At 45.3% G+C, this 18,705-nt stretch overlaps 1 protein-coding gene across 3 annotated transcripts in view; it reads right to left on the reverse strand.

The window, feature by feature from the left end:
- Window positions 1-2,264: 2,264 nt before the first annotated feature.
- CTIF (cap binding complex dependent translation initiation factor) overlaps window positions 2,265-18,705 on the reverse strand; it is a 323,006-nt gene continuing 306,565 nt past the window's right edge. For all 3 annotated transcript variants that reach the window (XM_074995804.1, XM_074995803.1, XM_074995802.1), the window contains 2 exons: window positions 16,722-16,775; window positions 2,265-11,765 (listed from right to left, as the gene is read on the reverse strand). In XM_074995804.1, the coding sequence (XP_074851905.1) occupies window positions 11,550-11,765; window positions 16,722-16,775 (270 nt within the window). In that variant the 3' untranslated portion in view covers window positions 2,265-11,549. The remainder of the gene's footprint in view (window positions 11,766-16,721; window positions 16,776-18,705) is intronic.

The raw sequence follows: 18,705 nt of genomic DNA on the forward strand, positions 1-18,705 counted from the left end.
AGCATTAGCCACCTCCATTCCCAAATCTTTTCCAGAGGCACTGCTGCTAGGATAGCTAGCTAGTGCCCCATTGGTAAATATGACACCCCTTGTTTGTTCCCAGAGGTACCCAGTTACTTAGTCATATTCAAATGAATATTGTTTGCTTGTACCCAGTTTTATCAAACGATTTAGATTGTTCTGGATCAGGGATCTGTCCTCTTCCTTATTTACCACTTCCACAAGTTGTGCATTACCTCCAGGCTTTATCATTGACAACGTTATGGTTTCTCCCAGGTCACTGATAAAAATACTAAATAGCATTAGCCCAAGAACTGTGGGACAACAGTGAAAACACACCTAATTGATAGTGATTCCCTTTTACAATTACATTTTGAAACCTATCAGTTAACTGGTTTTTATCTAGTTACTGTGTGCCAGGTTACTTACGTTGCTGTTTTTTTTTAATCAAAATGTCATGTGGTACAAACTCAAAAGCTTTACAGAAATCTAAGTATAACATATCACCACTATAACTTTTACCAAATTTACAATCTTTCATAAAAGAGAAGGTACCAAGTTACTTTGACAGTCATAAACCCATGCTGACCAGCATTAATCTCTCCAGCTGATTCCTGGGAATTGTTTAGGACCATTAATTTAGGAAACCATTAATTTCTCCAGATCTGATGTGGGTCTGTCCCATGAAAGCTCATCACCAATAAATTATATTGTTACTCTTTAAGGTGCTAGAGGACTGCTTTTTTTGCTATGTGAAGATACAGACCAACATGGCTACCTCTCTGAAAGCATTAATTTTACTCTCTATATACATTTTTTTATTAATTGAGTCCTCTAGCCATTATCTTAGCTGGGTTTGATGCCAGACCAACAGGCCTATAATTACTCAGGTCACCTTGTTTACTCTTTTAAATATTGGCACAAAATCAGCTGTCTTCTAGTCTTTTTGAATTTCCCCAATGTTCTAAAACTTACTGTAAAGCAACATTAACAGTCAAGTGAGCTCTTCAGCTCCTTTAAAACTCTTGACTACAAGTTATCCAGACCTACTGATTTTAAAATGTCTAACTTTAATATTTGCTCCTCCTGAGATATGACTGGAATCATCCTGTTCTGTTTCCTTATACAGAACAGAAATATTATTGAACACTTTCATCTTTTTTGCAGTTATTGATGATTTTGCCATTTAAATCTTATGATGAACCAAAACCAGTTAGGATTTTTTCTTTTTCTTTCTAACACACTTTTAAAAACTCCTTAATGCCATTTATTCTCCTGGCCATGGATTTCTCGCTTTGTCCTTTTGCTTCCCATATACATTTTCTACAATTTCTGGATTTTGATTTACATCCCTTTTCCCAGGAATTATATGCTATTTTTTGTAAGTGCCTTCAGTTCTCCTCTAAACCAGGTGAGTTTTTAAAACAATACATCCTTCTTTCTCAGTTACAGCTTTCTGGGCATCTAGTAAAGTGTTTCTAAACAATTCCCAATAATCATTCAAATATTTTCTGACTAAATTCTTCCTCACAACCAGCCAGAGGAGCAATCAGTTTCCTTTCTGGGAGATCTGTGGCTCATAAATATTTTTAGCTTTGTGAATTAAGCCTTTTAGTGCACCAAGTTGTGTGTGAATTTTACTGGTTTGAACTTTATTCTGTTGCACATTACCCGTGTGATCAAGTCACGACTGTACCTAAGCTACAATTAATTTTTAGTTCTGTGACCAGTTCTAATTTGTCTATGAAGGAAAGGTCTAATACAGAATTATCCTGTGTTAATGCTATGTAGACTTTTGCCTCATGCAGATCTGGGGTAGCCCACGGGACCAGGAGTGAATCCTTACAGACAGTTTTCTCCAGGGCAGAACTGAGCTCATGCTGTAAAGTGTCTCCGAAATGGGACTTTCCCACAGCCTGGATCGTTGATTTAGTAATTAAGCCTTTCGGGCTTTATGCTCAAAGAAGCACTAAGAACACCAACGAAAGGCAATGGGAGATGTGGATATTCCATGTAAATGGCCCTAGATTTGGGCCCCATCTCCACTGAAGTGAACTGTCAATAGGGAACCAGCAGTACTGGATAAACCATTGACACTGAATTATTTTGGGTAAGGGGCACAGGGGAGAGATATTACATTTTTGTAGAGCTGAGACATGAAACATGCGAGGGACACAAATACTACGAAAACAAAACTACCCCCCATCCCTGCAAAAATGTGGCAAAATAAGGAGGCAATGGAACTTTCTAAACATTGATTTCAATATTTATTCTGTGATTAATATCACAATTCACCATAATAGTTGCACTATTTGTCATCCATTTTGATGAAACCATAATAGAATAAAAATGATAGTTTCAGCAAGTGAGTTTTTGCATATATTAAAATGCAGACTTTTACAACAGCAACAAAAATGTGCAACCCCCCCCCAAAGTAACAAAACAAAACAAACCCTGATACTGAGGTATTTAGTCATGCTATCAATGTGAACAGAAGCAGGGGAAAAGAGAATCTAATGGTTATAGCTTTGGATGCCCCTGCGCTGTTTCTTTGTGGAGAATAGGGTCAGATCAGTAGCAGTGCCAGAACACTGGGCCTGATCCAATTTCCACTGAAGTGAAATACAGTCTTTGCATTGATTTCAGTGGACGTTGCATGGACTTTCTGGGCCCAAATTTGTTCCCACTGAGGCCAATGGCAAAACCTTAACAACTTTAACGGGACGATGCAACCTTCTAAAGCCTGGTCACGTGAAAAGGGGAAGACCCTTAATTTTCCATTCAGAGCCTTCAGTGGGGCAGAGGATCCAGCCTGTAGCGGGGAGCGCATGACAGGGCAATCAGACATGCTTAACCACACAATAGAGGAAAGAAAATGAACCCCTCCCTTTAAGTTTCTAACCAGACAGGTATTTCTTAAAATATCTTCCTTTACTTTCATGCTTAGTTCCACCCTCAACAAAATAAACATCTTAGTAGACCACCAAAACTGATATCACATATCAATAGAGAGATGGAGAAATGTCAGGCTTTAAACATTTATTACTCAGATGATGTATTTTATAGCATACAATGGTTCTGGATGGTCTATAAACAAGACTGAATTGCCATAGAGTTATCTCCCTTGTCTTAACAGTCAAGGAAATGCTGAAAATGATGGAGTTTTTCTGCCCTAGTACAAGTCTCTAGTCTCTTTATCCCCAAACTATTTTTTCTTTTTGCTTTTTTTAAAAGCGCTTAGTTTAATATGGTAAGTGATTAAATTTTCAAGCAAAATAAATACATTTAAAAATCATTTTTAGCCTGACTGTGTTCTAAAGGAAACACAACTCCCTTTGCTTTTGACACTGCACTTTGAAAGTGTTAGCGTTATTTCTTCTGGAGATCATAAAAGGATGGGACAATAAGTAACTGGAAAGAACGAAATTAGTGTATAGCTGCCGAACACCCAGCATGAAAATAAAAATCAAGTTTAAGGTTCTGAGATTTCCAGATCGGGGTGTTTTCAAAAATAAGGCTAAGCCAAATCACAGGGGCTTTGGATGATTTTTCTTTCAAAATCATCCATCACGCCAAGAACAGATACAAATTAATTTCCTTCAGAGGAAATGGGAGAACCAAGCGTACCAAACTTTCTTCACAGCTCTCCCCCGCCCACCGCTTCATACTTCATCTTTCATATAAATGATGTCTTCTCCAAGCAGGAGTGAAATCCCTCACGGGAAAACACACAAGTTACTTCGTGGAAAACAAAACCCTTCAATTTGGAAGTAATTTCACGAGAACCCAGCCTAATCACATGCCATATAGATTTTGTGCAGGCAGCTAACCACTTTATTGCAGAAGACTTCACAAATCTGTTCTTCATTTGAGCTCCTTCCTCCCGGCAAATTTAGTTACCGTAACACAGAGAAAACATTCTGTGACTGTCCAACATCACCTCAGGGATTTCCTAGCAGTAGCCCTGCTCTTTTCCACCTGTAACTTCAGACCGCAAGCCAGGAGCTGTCTTCTCAGGGCGGAGGGACAAATTCATTGACATATGCCTGAAGGGCCAGATCCCAAGCAGGTGCGAACCAATATAGCTGCTGTGAAGCTCCTTCGGTTCACATCTGACCTCACATTTCTAACTGGACTTCCCCGACCCTCTGATTTAATTTTAAAGGAACAAATTTTAAAATCTACTTTTACTGAGACAACAACATTTGAAACTGGCCAATAACTAATGAAAAAACATCTCATGTGTATCATATCATGGTCATTCGGGGGTAATGCAATACACAGTAACACTAGGTCTGCACTTGAGAGTTTAGAGGGGCTCAGCTGTGGTGCTGTAAGATATCTCAGGTAGCCACTCTAAGCCAATGGGAAAGAGCTCTCCTGTCGACCTAATTAAACCACCCCCCAAGGCAGCAAGCTCTTCTGTGGCCACAATGCCGTGCACATTACCACTTATGCTGGTGAAATCAATGGCTGGGGGGGTGTCTTTTCACATTCCCTGAGAGACAAAAACTTTGAAGACAGTGTAGATGTGACCTTAATTCCTGGGTTTGGTGACTGTAAAGAATGGAAAAACAAACTCATTTGGCTTTCTGTACTTGCTCTTTCCACGAATTTGCAAAAATATTAAAAACAGAGAGATGATTTTGCAATCCTGTTTTATAGATGTATCTCGTGAACTTGTAATACGGGATCTAGCTGTATCTATACCCTGCTGGTGGCCTTCCACCCAAGAGCATCTTTTAGAATGGATCTTACTTATACTGGGGGGGTACTGGTGATGCTTTCACATTCACACTCTTGCTTTGAGGAACTGAGAAACATACATTGGTGACCCCTCTTACATGGAGAAAAATTCTGCACTTTACTGTTTCTTTCATGACTTAGCAATGCGGTTCAGTGGTAGCAATGTCACAGGTAAAGCTTTTTGTCATGGATGAACTTTCAAAAGATGTAACTGGCAGCATGTACAGTCCCTGGAGGGAAAAATACATTTTCAGACAACATTTAGATTGATAGGTACCAAGAGAACAATCAAAATTTCAAATTACAAAGCAGTTAATGACAGAACGAATGTACTTTAATTGTCAGATACAAATCACAAATCATTGAAAGATGGATTTCACAGCACAAGATGTTCTCAGACACTGATCCAAAAGGGCTAGGGTGAAATCTCAGGGCTACAGAACAACGTAACAGGCCAAAGCCATCAAGCCTGCATATCGGAGTACAGGACTGCAGCTAGAAGGCAATCTCTGTGAAAGGAAAACTATGAATAAACCTTCCTGGCTGACGGTGAGGAAGCAGTTGAGCAGAATTACCATCATGTGGTTTGGCTTTGCAATTTAATGCTCCAAGAAAATTCCAAGTTAGTCGGTGAAAATGCGAGTCTTAGAAATGCCACTTCCAATTATCCTCTGGGTTCTTCTCCTCCCCCCCCCACCCCTCCTCTTTTGATACATTCAGAGGTCAATTTGGAAATGCTGCAGATTATGCCAGGTGAGAGACAAAAGTCACGAAACTTGGCATAGTGGGAGGGCTGGGAACAGGAATTGGACGTCGTGGTAACTGGAGGGCTCGGTGTGATCATTTCCCCTTATGGTGCTGGTGCCTGTACATCAGGAGTGTTTGTTTTTCTTTAAATAACACAAAAGAAAAGATCGCTTTGACACTCTTTGTCCCAGTCTGAAAAAAGTAGCTGCAGCAAGTGGCATTATAAAGCTGCTTCCATAATTACTGCGAGTGGCTGTGGATGTTCAAAAGCTATCAAGCAACTGTGAACAAACCACCTGTTTGAAGCTGCGATCGCGTTAGATCAACCTTGAAAAATACAGTTTTCCACCTTTAGCGTCATCTCACAAAGAGGATGAATGGTTTGCATTTAGGTTGGTAAATGTTCATGACAGTTCTGTGAGACTGCACTAAATCCAGTCTTAACCAGCTGCTTCTTTCACTCCCCAAAAAAGCACCAGAGGGCAAACACCTTAAGGTGAGTTTAGATTCGAAGGCTACAACCCTGAACCTTATAACACTGCTGGGCTTTGTTGCTTCTATAAAGTCCAATCTGTCTCAGATTCTCACTAGAAACCACTGCCATCCCTGTTACGACACAGTTTTCTCACAAATAACCGAATGCTGAGATACTGCAAGTGCTGGCCTTCTGAGGGCAAGCCCCCTGCCCCCCTGGTCATCCCTAGACTGTTTCTGGAATATAGAGATCAGTCTTTTCAGAGAAGTCCAGAGCACTAGGCAACTTTTTACAGCTGAACGAAGGTCTTCTCTTTCTTTCTTTTTGTGGAAAAGGTGAAGAAGGAAAATGTATTTACTTGTTCCCATAACAAAAATACAAAACCAAAAACAAACAAAAAAACCCCCTAATGGTCACCAAATGAAATTAATGGGTAGCTGGTGTAAAACTTACAAAAGGAAGTTTTTCCTCACACAGCGCATGGTAGGCCGGTGGAACGCCTTGCCAGAGGAGCTTGTGAAGACCAAGCCTTTAACAGGGTTCACAAAAGAGCTAGATCAATTCACACAGGTTAGGTCCATCAGTGGCTATTAGCCAGGATGGGTTGGACTGGTGTCCCTAGCCTCTGTTGTCAGAGGTTGGAAATGGATGTCAAGAGATGGATTGCTTTGTTCTGTTCACTCCCTCTGGGCCCTCAGGTATTGGCCTCTGCTGGAAGACAGGATCCTGGGCTAGATGGACATTTGGTCTGACCCAGTGTGGCCATTCTTGTGTTTCTTGGACACACACCGTTGAGGTTCCTGTTTCAGGGTTTTTTTCTCTTGCTCTGTGTGCAACGCCGAAAAAACCCAAGGAGAGAAATTTCAAATTTTTGTGGACCATAAAAAAATCTCGCGTCTCCTCTTGTGGTATTTTCTCTGTTGGAAATTTCTGCTCTCTAAATTGGCTTCCTGGAAATAATTTTTTCCTCGATTAACAGAGATTTGGTTTCCTCTTAAAACCTCCATGAAACATATTGAACACCCCAAAAAATTTGGACTGGATCTTAGTTCTTGTCAAGAAGGGTGAGGGAGGAGAAATTAAATCTACTGGTAAAGAAGACAGGTCCAAGTTGTGAGGGTCAGATCTATTAGATCAGCAGTGCCTCAGGGTTGACGGGTATTTGGATCTGGGGTTTAGTGTTTGCGTCTCACGTTTAATCAGGAGCTGGACTCCTGCTTTATGGCACTACAAGTGAGTTTGCCATATCCATACCTCTTGCTACCAGAGGAAAGAGAAGAAAACTGAATAGGAGAAAAGTGGAGAAAAAATTGGAATATATCACTCTCCCCTATTTTAAGCACTGATCAGTAGCCCTAAGCACAAACTGCCCTTTGGAAAAGAGCTTGTGAGTGTTATAAACACCAAAACAGATTTTCCAAGTGAGTTTCTAGACCTGCTGCAACGATGAAGTCAGGCAGATATTATATACAAATCTTAACGACCAGACCCACCCAACCTTGGTAGCTGTGCTCAGATCACAAGTGCCTGGAGGGAGGGTTATGTACTGTAGCTTCCTTCTCTAAGGACAGGCCTATGCACTAAACCTTAAAGTCGATTGTAGATACACAATTCCAGCTATGGCAATTGCGTAGCTTGAATTGCCGTAGCTACGATTGACTTATCTAGCTGTCCTCACTGAGGGAGGTGAACAGGATAAACTTTACCATCAACCTTCCTTATGCTTTGTGAGAATGGGGAGTACAGGGTTGACTGTTGACCCCCGATAGTTTGATTTCATGTGTCCCCACTAGGTGCGCAAAATTGAACCCTGGAAGATCAACCCTGTGTAACATTCCACTGGACTAAGTATTGAACAAATCAAAGGAGGTTTCTACACTCTAATTCGGTCAGATTTCGTTGCACCAGCAGTGATTTAGTAAATAAAAGCATCCACAAAGAAGCAAGTACTTAGCCACAACATCATTTCCTGGTCACCATTCAGTAGGGTGACCATCAGTCATGTTTTCGGCAGGACTGTCCCGTATTTTGGGTGCCAAAAAGGCATCCCGACTTATTTTAACAAAGGGGCTAATTGCCCCATATTTGGCCCCCCTGCTGGTGTGCAGGCACAGCTGCTGCCGAAGGGCACGTGGCGAGCACATACTCACGTGGTCTCCAGCCACACCAGAGGGAGCTAGCAGGGGCCCTGCAGATGGAGAGGTATGTTGGGACATGGGGGCTGCTTCCTTATTCCTGGCTCCTCAAGGCTCAGGGAAGCCGGGAGCCCATTCCCATGGTTGTTGCCCAGTTCATGCCTCAGGGGAGCCAGGAGGAGCAACAGTGTGGCTGCTGCCTCCTTCCAAGTGCCCCAAGGTGTAGGGCAGCTGGTGAGGCCCATTGGGATGGCAGTCCTTGGCGGCTGCAGCTGTGGAGTCCCATCCCCTATCTCCCTGTCCCTTATTTGAGATAGGGAGATATGGTCACCCTACCATACAGGAAGTGATGCAGTGGCTTGCCAGTCCCTCTTTACCAGTACAAAGCTACTGAAATAAATAAGTTCAAAGCATGTTTCAAATACTGGGCTGGAACAAATCTCCGTTTGCAAAAAAGAAACTGACGTTAGTCATCAGGATTCGTAAATCAGGTTAATGTTACTCAGACCCCAAATGATAAATATTGTGTTTATGTAGATCTCTCACCAATCGCTTGCCTAATGCTAGACATTAAAGCCCCAAGCCTGAAAGATGCTGAGCATCCACAAAGCCTGTTGGCATCTCTGGGAATTAAAACCACACTGCCTTTGAGGACTGGCCCCTAAAGAAAGGGAGGTGGGGAGCTCAGCTCTTCTTAGACTTGCTACAGAACACTTCAAAAAATAAACGTGCCACATGCTTAGAAGCTGTAGCTTCTCTGTCAAAAGTTCCATGTGCTTCAAAACTAATCCTTGTTTTACTATGGACGTGGATCCACCTCTAGCAGCACGATGCGCACTTACAACTCAGTTTCTTCCCTAATCAAGTCAAGTCACTGGCCTCACTTCTCATGCTAGACTGATCTGCCGTACAGGCAGTTTGCAAATACATCTCAGCATTGCCAACACCACTTCAGCATCCCTGGTGCGAGCACTGTTGAGAGCCCTGGAGTAGACAGAGCACTAGTGTTTTTAAGCACTTGGAATACCTAGTCCTGCTTGGATCAGGTCTAGTGAACATGATGCTTTAATTGCTGACAGAATCTCCCTACAAGGGGCTTCCAATGTTTCTAACACCACTGGCACTGCAGTAGCGATAAACAGGATAGGATAAGTAGATGTGGTGGCTGCCACCTTTGCCAAGGTGCTGGAGACTGAATGGGGCAACTTCAGAGCTTAAACAAGATGAGCAGAAACAGCTTGTACTAAAGAATCAAACTGCTCTAGCTGGGGCTATAACACTTGTATGCTCTGTGCACTGGGCATGGAGGAGGGAGACCCAGAGCACACACTCACTGGTGAGTTACATCCTTCCCCACATGCAAGGAAGTTCATCCGCAGTGTTTGATGCCCACTGCAGTCTGAATTCCAGACAAATTTCTACTACTTGACATCTCCCATCGTGTCTGACCCATCAGGAGTGGAATTAGACACCACCGGAGTTAAAAGCATGGGCTGCTACAGTGTGAGGGCTTGTCTACACTACTGGGAAGATCGACTCTGTCAGGGTGGATCTTCTGGAGTTCGATATCACGTGTCTGGTAAAGAGGTGCAAACTCGATCTGTTTCCCATTGACCTTCCTTAGTGAAAACAACAAGAAGTTCTGTGGCATTTTACAAACTAACAGATTTACTGGAGCATAAGCCTTCGTGGGCAAAGACCCGCTTCTTCAGATGCTTATGCTCCAGTAACCCTGTTAGTCTATAAGGTGCCACAGAACTTCTCATTGTTTTTCCGGATACAGACTAACACGGCTACCTGTCTGACACTTCCTTAGTGAAGCCAGTCATAGAAGTTGATTTCCGATATGTCAATTCTAGCTAGCTTCTAGCTAGATGTGCATGTCTGAAATCGACTTTCAGGTCTAGTGTAGACCTGGCCTGAGGTCAGTGGCCCAAGCTGGGCTGTAACAGACTCATGGCCTCTGTGAATTGCATCAAGAGGGAGAACTGTAACACACACTCACCAGTGGGTTACATGGTAAGGATGTGAGGTGCGCTGCAGCTTCTCTCTTGTGCTACCTCTACCTGCATCTCTAGCCATTCACATTGCTCTTCTCTTCCCATGTCATTCAGTGGCAAGAAACAGCCCTCTCTGACTTGCCTCTGTATCAGAAGCTCTATGAGTTATGGCAATTTAAACCAACTCTGCTTCTGGCAAAGCAAAACCCAGGGACAGCCTCCTTCCTAGTTCCATGTCCATACAATGCAAACTGAGAGATACAGGATAGGAACATTTAGACAATCAGAAGCCAAACTCCAGACCTCTCTTTTTGGCTTTTCTTTTTTTTCCCTTTCCAATGCCAAATACATGTCGCTTTCTAGTTTACCGATTTCCAAAGAAGAAGTTCAAGTCTTCATTTCTCTCTCACCCTGTCAGTAGGCCCAACCGTAAGTGACCTGGTTTAAACATATAATTACAACGGTGGCAGTAATTACAATAAAGCACTCTTTAAACAAACAAACAACATTACAAAAAATAAATGGATTATGGTTTAGTGAAGGAGGAATACTGCTTCTTCAACAGCAAACTGCTGCAGAATGCCTGTCTTTCTTAGAGTTACCAGTTCAGAGTGTACATTTTTCAATTACCTTGATAGGTTACTGGCAAGAAGACTGTGGCTATGATACTTCTAAAGTGGCATTTGGATATTTTTTAACCTCCTTCCAATTTAATATCCTCACGCCATCCATTCAAGAGCTCACATTATAACATTATTTTCATGTTCCAAAGTTGATAGCAATCGTCCGTTTAAAAAAAATAACAACAAAGAAAAATAAAAACCCAGTGCAAATAAAAAAAACATCTTGTATGAAGTCCTAATCTGGAATCAGGTGTTAGGGGTGGGTCTGGGGATGGAGGAGGCTGGGGAGAATAAAAAGTTGAAGACAAGAGGAGGAAAAAAATAACCAAAGCTTCGCTTTGACAAAAGCCATCAATTACCGGTGTCTGGTGTAGAACGTGTCTTTCTTTGTCCTCCCAAGACATCTGCTGTGTGTCGTCTCCTGCCAGTTGGCTGGTGCAAGCCCAGAGAATGGCATGAAAACAATGCCAGCCTGCACTTCCACTTGCTTTTCAGATTCTCCATGTTCTTTCTAAAGCCAGACAATAACCCGGCGGGATGCGTGGCTGCATGAGCAATGATTTAGTAAAAGAACCCTGAAACAAAAACTCAGCAGGAAAGAGGGGTGGCGCTCCGCAACACAGCTGAAAAGAAACATGCTCCCCCACCCCCCAACCTCATGAACATATTCTTAAGCATGCTGGGGTTTGTCTTCTTAGGTATTTTCTCATAGAGGTTCTCACTTCTCTCTCCAGTAGCCGATCAATGTGTAGCGCAGTTCCTTGTTTCCTTCTAAGGTGCATGTCTTCTGTCTGCTCCCTGCCCTCCCCACCTTCCCGCGTTCTCAGGCTGTCAGTTTCTGGATTGTCTTGTTGTAGTACTGCGTGATGGTGGGCATCAGGGGGTTCCAGTTGTTAGCGTGCAGCTCAATGACCTCGAGGAGGAGGGACCGTGTCAGCATGGACTCCGAAGGACACAGCATCTTGTCACGTGCTATTGCCAGCAGCTCCGTCATCATCTCAGGCAGCTGCTCCTCCAGCAGCCGGCCTGTGCTTTGCAGCTGCCAAGAGAGAAGGGTCACAAGTTACATGGTAAACTGCAAGCTGCCACTCTGACGTTTATTATTGTTTAGTTTTAAAACTCTCCTGGTTGTAACTAAGGTGTCAGCTAGGACTTGTTGTGTGTGTGTGTATGCGCACACATGTGCATGCACACTCAAAGGAAATATAATGCTCAGTTAATCACAGCAATACTACCACAATTCCTCACTGTGGAGACCCTCCTGGAAACATACGCTGCTAGTAGCCATGCTTGTAATCTTCTAAAAAACAAGGAAAGGGCAGAACTGGATGCAAACATGTGGCACCCTTGAAAAAGTGAGGTTGGCTGCAGAGAAACAATAGTGATAGAGCCACAGACAGTCTGCTGCTTGCTGTCATGTAACAGCTCAAGGGCTTGTGGAGACTACGCTGAAAAGCATTTAATTATAGGGTGAAAATATTTCCTTAGATGGGCTGATACTGAAAAGTGCAGCCATTCTTTCTGGAGAGAAAGTCCTCACCTGCAGTTAGCATCTGCAATTGAGATTACGAGTGCAAATCTTAAGACCCTGCACACCGAGGCTACATCTACACTACGAGATAGATTTGAATGTATTAAAAATCGATTTTATAATGCCGCTTTTTTTAAAATTAGATTTTGAGTATCCTCACTTCCCACAGGCTTCCAACAAAGTCAACACATTGCTTCCACACTGAAATCACCAAACATCAACTGTTGCACCAGTGCATTGTGGGAACCTAGCCCACAGTTTCTTCAGCCCTGCATTCTGAGTCAGGAGCCAGATGCAGCAATGCTGTCAGTTTTCCAGGTCCCCGCAGCTTGGGGGACCCAGGAAACTGACAGCGCAGCAGCCCTGGTCAGTATCCCAGCTCCTGCTAGTAGCAGGGAGCTGGGAGCCAGGTGCAGTGCGTAGCTTTGTGGGATACATACGGGACACTTGGGGAGGCTAATGAATTCGAATGGAAGACATGGTGCTTCCACACTAGCCTTTATTCGACATTTTAAACTCGAGATTGACGCTATACCCGTCTGTTATTATCGACATTTTATTATCGATATGAGGGCAGGCTAAATTGAGCTAAGGACATTTACAATGAAGACAGTGACACTTTAATGTCGAGCTAACTCCTTTAAATTTGGTTTTATTTCACAGCATGGACAAAGCCTGAACGATCTGGTTCGGGGTGCGAATTCGACATCAGTAGCCTGTGATAATTCAGCCTACACATTTACCCTGTGAGCTCAACAGTAAGAAAGTGTATAAATTATAGCAATGACCTAGGACAATAAATCTTGATGGGAAATGAGGCAAAAGAGGTATAAAGACTGAATTAGTCCAAATAATAAGGTCTAATGATAGAACTCAAGATCATGCCTGGGAAATAAAAAAAAACTGCAATCATCAATTAAGTAACCAAAATTGGCGTGTGGGGCCTAAATGATGGACAAGATAGGAATAGGATGGGCTATTCCACCCTTCACTCTCCTTTTGGGGGCCTCAGAGACTTTCAGGAGAAAAAGCTGGCTACTGTGACCCTGGTTGCTGAAAGATGAGAGAAGGGGAAAGTGTGAGTTTTATTAATGCGGCTGCTACCCGCATCTTCTGGCTTCCACAGGACCTTCCTCACCCTGGGAGATGTCCTGGCCAGACTGGGACTGGAAGTTGGAGGCAGGAGATACTTTCACAGATTTTAAGGCAGGAAGGGATCAACAGATAACCTACTCTAACTTCAAAGCATACTGGGACTAGTTGGGCAAGGAGCCTAGGCCTGGGGAACTAGTGGAGATGGGGAACACACAGGCTGGAAGCTGTCTGGGAAGAGAGATCATATGAAAAGCCAAAATTCCCCGGACTGGGAGCGGAGGTGTAAGCAAGAGCGGGGACAAGCCGAAGAATCTGTGGCTGCTACAGCTCACACCCCTCAAGCCTGAGCGGAACTTGTGATTTCCAATTCACACCATTTCAGTGCGATCAGAAAATATCTGTCAAACCTACTGGCAAAGAGTCTCACCGCCTGTTGAATCAGAGCCGACCCATCCATTGGATGATTGGTGGTGGTCGCCCCAGACCTTTGAGGGGCCCCACGCCTCAGGCAGACAAGGGGCTTGAGTGGTGCAGGAGCTGGCAGCAACATGACTGGCCCAGCCTTGCTCTGCCTCACCCCCCCTCAGCGGAAATTGGGGATGGGCAATGCTACCAGCCCTGCTCCTCCTGCCCTGCAGCTGTCACTCAGGAGAGCGGAGGTTGGGGGCTTTGGAGAAAGGGTAAAATGAGGGACAAGGGTGGGATGGGGGTGAGAAAGGAGGGGCATGAAGCAGGAATGGCATGGGGGGGCAGGGAAAGGCAGGGTAGGAGTAGGGCCTGTGGTGGGGGGGAACTGTCCTGTGCCCTGCACGCCCCAGCGACAGCTCTGCCTGTAGTCCTGGCCCATACAGAGGATGACAACCGAAAATCGCTTTCAGTTTCTCCATTAGCTCAAGTGGCAGAGGTCTGTGTGAGGGAAGCTGTGACCAGTGCCTAGCACAGTGCAGAACCCTGGTCCGTGACTAGGGCTCCTAGTGCTACGATAATACAAATAATAAATAGGAATGAAGGGCCCACATGTGTTGATGATGGTATTTCAATGTTTTCTTTTTTAAAAAAAACCTAAGAAATTAAACACAGAAATACAAGAACATTAATCTTGCAAAGTCGAGCACTTATACCTTAGCAATGTCAGAACTAAGGTAGTCTATGCAACCTTGATTGGCCCCCTTGTGTTCTTACCCCCTTAGCGCCACGAGACAGTATTCATTTACACCTCATGCAATGCCCTGGAGGGAGATGCTGTAGGGACTAATCAGGTTAGTACAGGGAAGGAGGCAGTTATCTGTAGCCCCCCCGCTTCATTTGTTACAGAGGCTGGAAGGTGAATAAGGCAGGAGACAACAGAAGAGAAAGGAGAGTCTTATGGGTAAGGCGGTTGAATGCTGCTGCTCCGGAGAAGTGGATTTTACCCAGGCCCTGCCACAAAGAGTTCTGATGTGATTCTAACCAGATCACTTAAACCAAACTTGACAAAGGTGGTCATTAAGCATCCTCATTTTCCGGGTCCCTCAGTTGAGTCTGGGTTCTGGCTTGCGGAACAGCTCAGTACTTACAGGTGCAGGTGAAGTCAATGGAAACTCTGCTTTGAACTTACAAAAGGGCAGAGGCAGGCTAAATTCTGGCATTTCCTAACTTCTGAATGCGGGACTTTGCAATCTGTACGTTCTAACATTTTACACCCAAAAAACTATACAAAGCACAAGTCAGGTAGCACTGCACTCCATGGACAGTGGCAGGGCTCATAGTTAGGGCCCATGACGAATATTCCCTCTAATCTTTTCCAGCCACGTGCGGCTATTTTTCCATCCATGTGTGGAACAAATTTTTTCTATGTGCACTGATATGTGCAAATGTGCACCACCAGCAGAAACAAAAAACCCAGTGGTGGGCACACTTCCAATCAGGTGGGCAGCATTTGACTGTCTCGTGAGCAGCTGTACAAGCACTCATCTTACAGGGAACACTGCCCATGACTGAGTCTGAGCATGCAGTGCATCTATCTAAAGTGATGGCTCATCTCTGGGAGCTATAATGAGATGCTCCAGACTTCATTGATGACTGCCAGAGTGCTGAACTGTGGGTAGTGCAGGCCTATCAAAGGCGTAGTCCTAAGGGCAGACAGTTGAGGGAAACAGGAACAGCAGGTAAGTAGGGAAGAATGATGGGAACTGAATGGGGGAAGGAAACGGGAAGAAAAACCTCCACAATAAAAAATAAATCAGAGTTAGGGCGATACAGGGGAAAGTCAGCCTTTAAGTGTCCCATGTCATATCAGAGAAAAATGGTCCTCCCGGCCCTACCTTAAGACATTTTACTGTCTTGGGGGACCCCGTTCTTAGCAAGATTCCACTGCATGTATTCGGTGGGGCCTTAAATAGGTTTTGTAACCATGGCTGGGCCTTATCCATGGTTGGCTTCTGATGGGACAACAATACAAAGTGACACGGTTGCAGGATGCTACCTTTGAACATGGTGAAACACACAATCGTGATAGAAACACCCTGTGGTGAGGCAGCTGCTCCACACAGGCTGATGGAGAACTAAAGCAGCACTTGGAGGAGCTGCACAAAACCCACCCAATGGGAGGAGGGTTTATAGAGAGCCAGTCAGGGGAAGGCTTGTTTGAGCAGCCAACCAGGACCCATGAGGGCTATATAAAAAGGGCTGCTCAACAGAGCAGATAGTTTTGTCACTGGTGTGCAAAGGAGCACTGCCTGCCTTAGAGAAGCATTTTAGCTAGAGCATGCAGGGCAGGGGTAGGGGAGCAACAGGGAGCTCCAGACTGAGGCCTTTGATACAAAGGGCGGGGAAGATACTAGGACTGTCCGTGCCCTGCAAGGCAGAAAGGAACTGAGAGAAATTGGGTCCCAGAGGTGAGGCAGGAATGATGGCAGGTAAGACACCACCAGAAGAACGTGCATTGTGGGATTTAGCTAACTCCCAGAAGGGTCAGCAGGAGGCTCTGAGCTGGTGAGTTAGACAAGCCCCGTTACGCAGGCTTTTCACAGAAAAGTAGTCATGGGATCTCTGATCACAGGGGGAGGGGAGCTTAGATCCACGCCTTAGCCTGGCTCACAGGAAGCCCTAGGCTGTGGGGCTGTAACTGCAGTCCCTCTTGAGGATGTTTTTTGCAATGTCTCTCAAATAAACAAGTTAAAATATAAAATATAAAAAAAGAGGGTCAAATTCTCCACTTCTTGGCCTTCTGTCCCCATTTACCCTTGCGCGGAACAAGCACAAAGGGGGAGCTGCAAACACCCCCGTTCTGATTTGACAACCACTGGGCGCCAGCATAAACTGTGGCACAAGGTACAAAGCTGTGGGGAAGTTGACTCTGAATATCTGAAGTCCCAACATCCTTCGTACCTCCATGGAACAGCAAAGGACAGCGTCTTCTTTCACATCCTGAGATTGCAACAACTGCAAAAGAGGAGGAGAAAAAGGCAGCTGGTTATTAAAGCATGCCCTGTTTCTACTGCATTATAATCCCTCCCCTCCCAGACTGCTCCTTCCCTCCTTTAACCTGTATCTGCTTTCCCCACAGCCGCAGGAAAAAAAAAGAAAAGATGTCTTTGGTGTGAATGAAGAGATTTCAGCCTAGAATTTCCTATGATGGGGCAGGAAGCAGAGCAGAACATGCATAGTAGATGATAACTCTTAGGGTAAATTTGAAGTACTGTATGAAGTGGGGCTTTGTACGATGATGGTAACTGCACACAAGGAAATGCGCGGAGTCCTGCTCGCTCATTTCACACACTTAGGCTGCTGACCCCCAACTTTGCCCGGTTGTGGAACCACGCTCCATTGTGCAGAACTGAACTCACAACTGTGGTTTACACAACAATTTCCTCCTAAATCACGAGTGCTTAATGAAGACAGCAGGGTGGCTTTTCACTGGACTCTGCAGCAGGAGTGACTGGATGCAGGGTGGAGTGGGTTGTAACAGCTATCCACTGAGTGGAACGATTGCGGGGGGAAGAATCCAGTCTCCCGCCACACTACCTGTCCCCAAATACAGCAGAGTGCCGACTTGTATGTGCATGACGATCCTGGGGAGCCAGGTGTAATTCAAATTTCGTGCAAGTCGAGGTGGGGGTGGGGCCACCAGCTCTAGCCGCATGGGGCTGCTGGGCTCAGGGAACCCCAGCAGCAAAATGGCTGTGAGCCGGGTTGAGCTGCACTCTGCTGCCAGCTCCAGCCCCCGGCTCCCCCAACTGGGGGAAGGCGTCACTGCTCCGGTCGGACCCCCGGCTCCCCAGCTGGGAGAAGTTGGGTGGCAGCTGCACTGCGGAGCCTGTCTGGTCCCTGCTCGCCCAGATGGGGGAAGCTGTGGGTGCCAGCTCCAGTCCTCAGGGAACTGCAGGGGCCGGGGAATCCCCGGGAGCAAAGGGGCTGAGAGCCAGCCAAACACAGTCCCTTTGCTGCTGGGGATTCCCCCGGCCAGCAGTTCCCTGGGGCCGGAGCTGCAGAACACTGCGCCAGGCCAGCGCTCAGCCCCAGGGCTGCTGGGATCCTCCGGGGCTGGAGCTGCCAGTGTAGCTCCTGCCGACTCCCAGCAATGAATTTGACTGACATTAAGGCAAGAAACATGCCAGTCAAATCCGTGTAAGTGGGGGGGTTATTGTGCTCTTACTAAGGCGAGAGAGGAATGGGACGTGAGGGGCTGGAGTACCTGTGGGCATGCACTGGACAAGGGTGGGCACTAAACAGCTTGTGGGATGGATGTGGTTTGCAGGGGTAGTGCCTAGCTGCCCACCAGACTTTTTGTTTACAACTGCTCACAGTGGTTTGCTCTTTCTGGGCAGCGGAAGCTGTGGGAAGCAACGTGGACCAGGAAAGGAGCGTTTCCGTTACTACGGAGAGTTCTTTCCTGGTGTCTGATGACGGGTTGGTCTTGCCGAAATGCTCAGGGTTCAACTAACTGACATATCTGGGGTTAGGAAGGAGCTTGGCGGAGACCCAACTGGCAGAGACCCTAGGATTTTCTTTTGCCTTCTGCAGCAGCATGGGGCACAGGTCACATGCAGCTTTCAGCTGGTGTACACATAGAATTCTCTCTAACCTGAAGTCTTTAAACCATGGGCTGAGGACTGTAGTAAGCCAGCTCAAGGTTAGGGTCCATTACAGGAGTGGGTGGGTGAGGTTCTGCGGCCTGCAACTTACAGGTCAGACTAGATGACCACATAAGTCCCTTCTGGCCTTAAAGGTCTGGTTCCATGAGCTGGGAGCCCAGGAAAACCAGGGGTTAGGAAGGACATTTGAGGTCCATCTGCATTGGCCTCCCAGATGCCTTCAAAGACCAGATTTATACGTGGCTGCTGCTCAACCTATTTACCATAATGAGGAGGGT

The sequence above is a fragment of the Carettochelys insculpta genome, chromosome 5 (genome assembly GCF_033958435.1).
Source record: "Carettochelys insculpta isolate YL-2023 chromosome 5, ASM3395843v1, whole genome shotgun sequence".
NCBI lineage: Eukaryota > Metazoa > Chordata > Testudines > Carettochelyidae > Carettochelys > Carettochelys insculpta.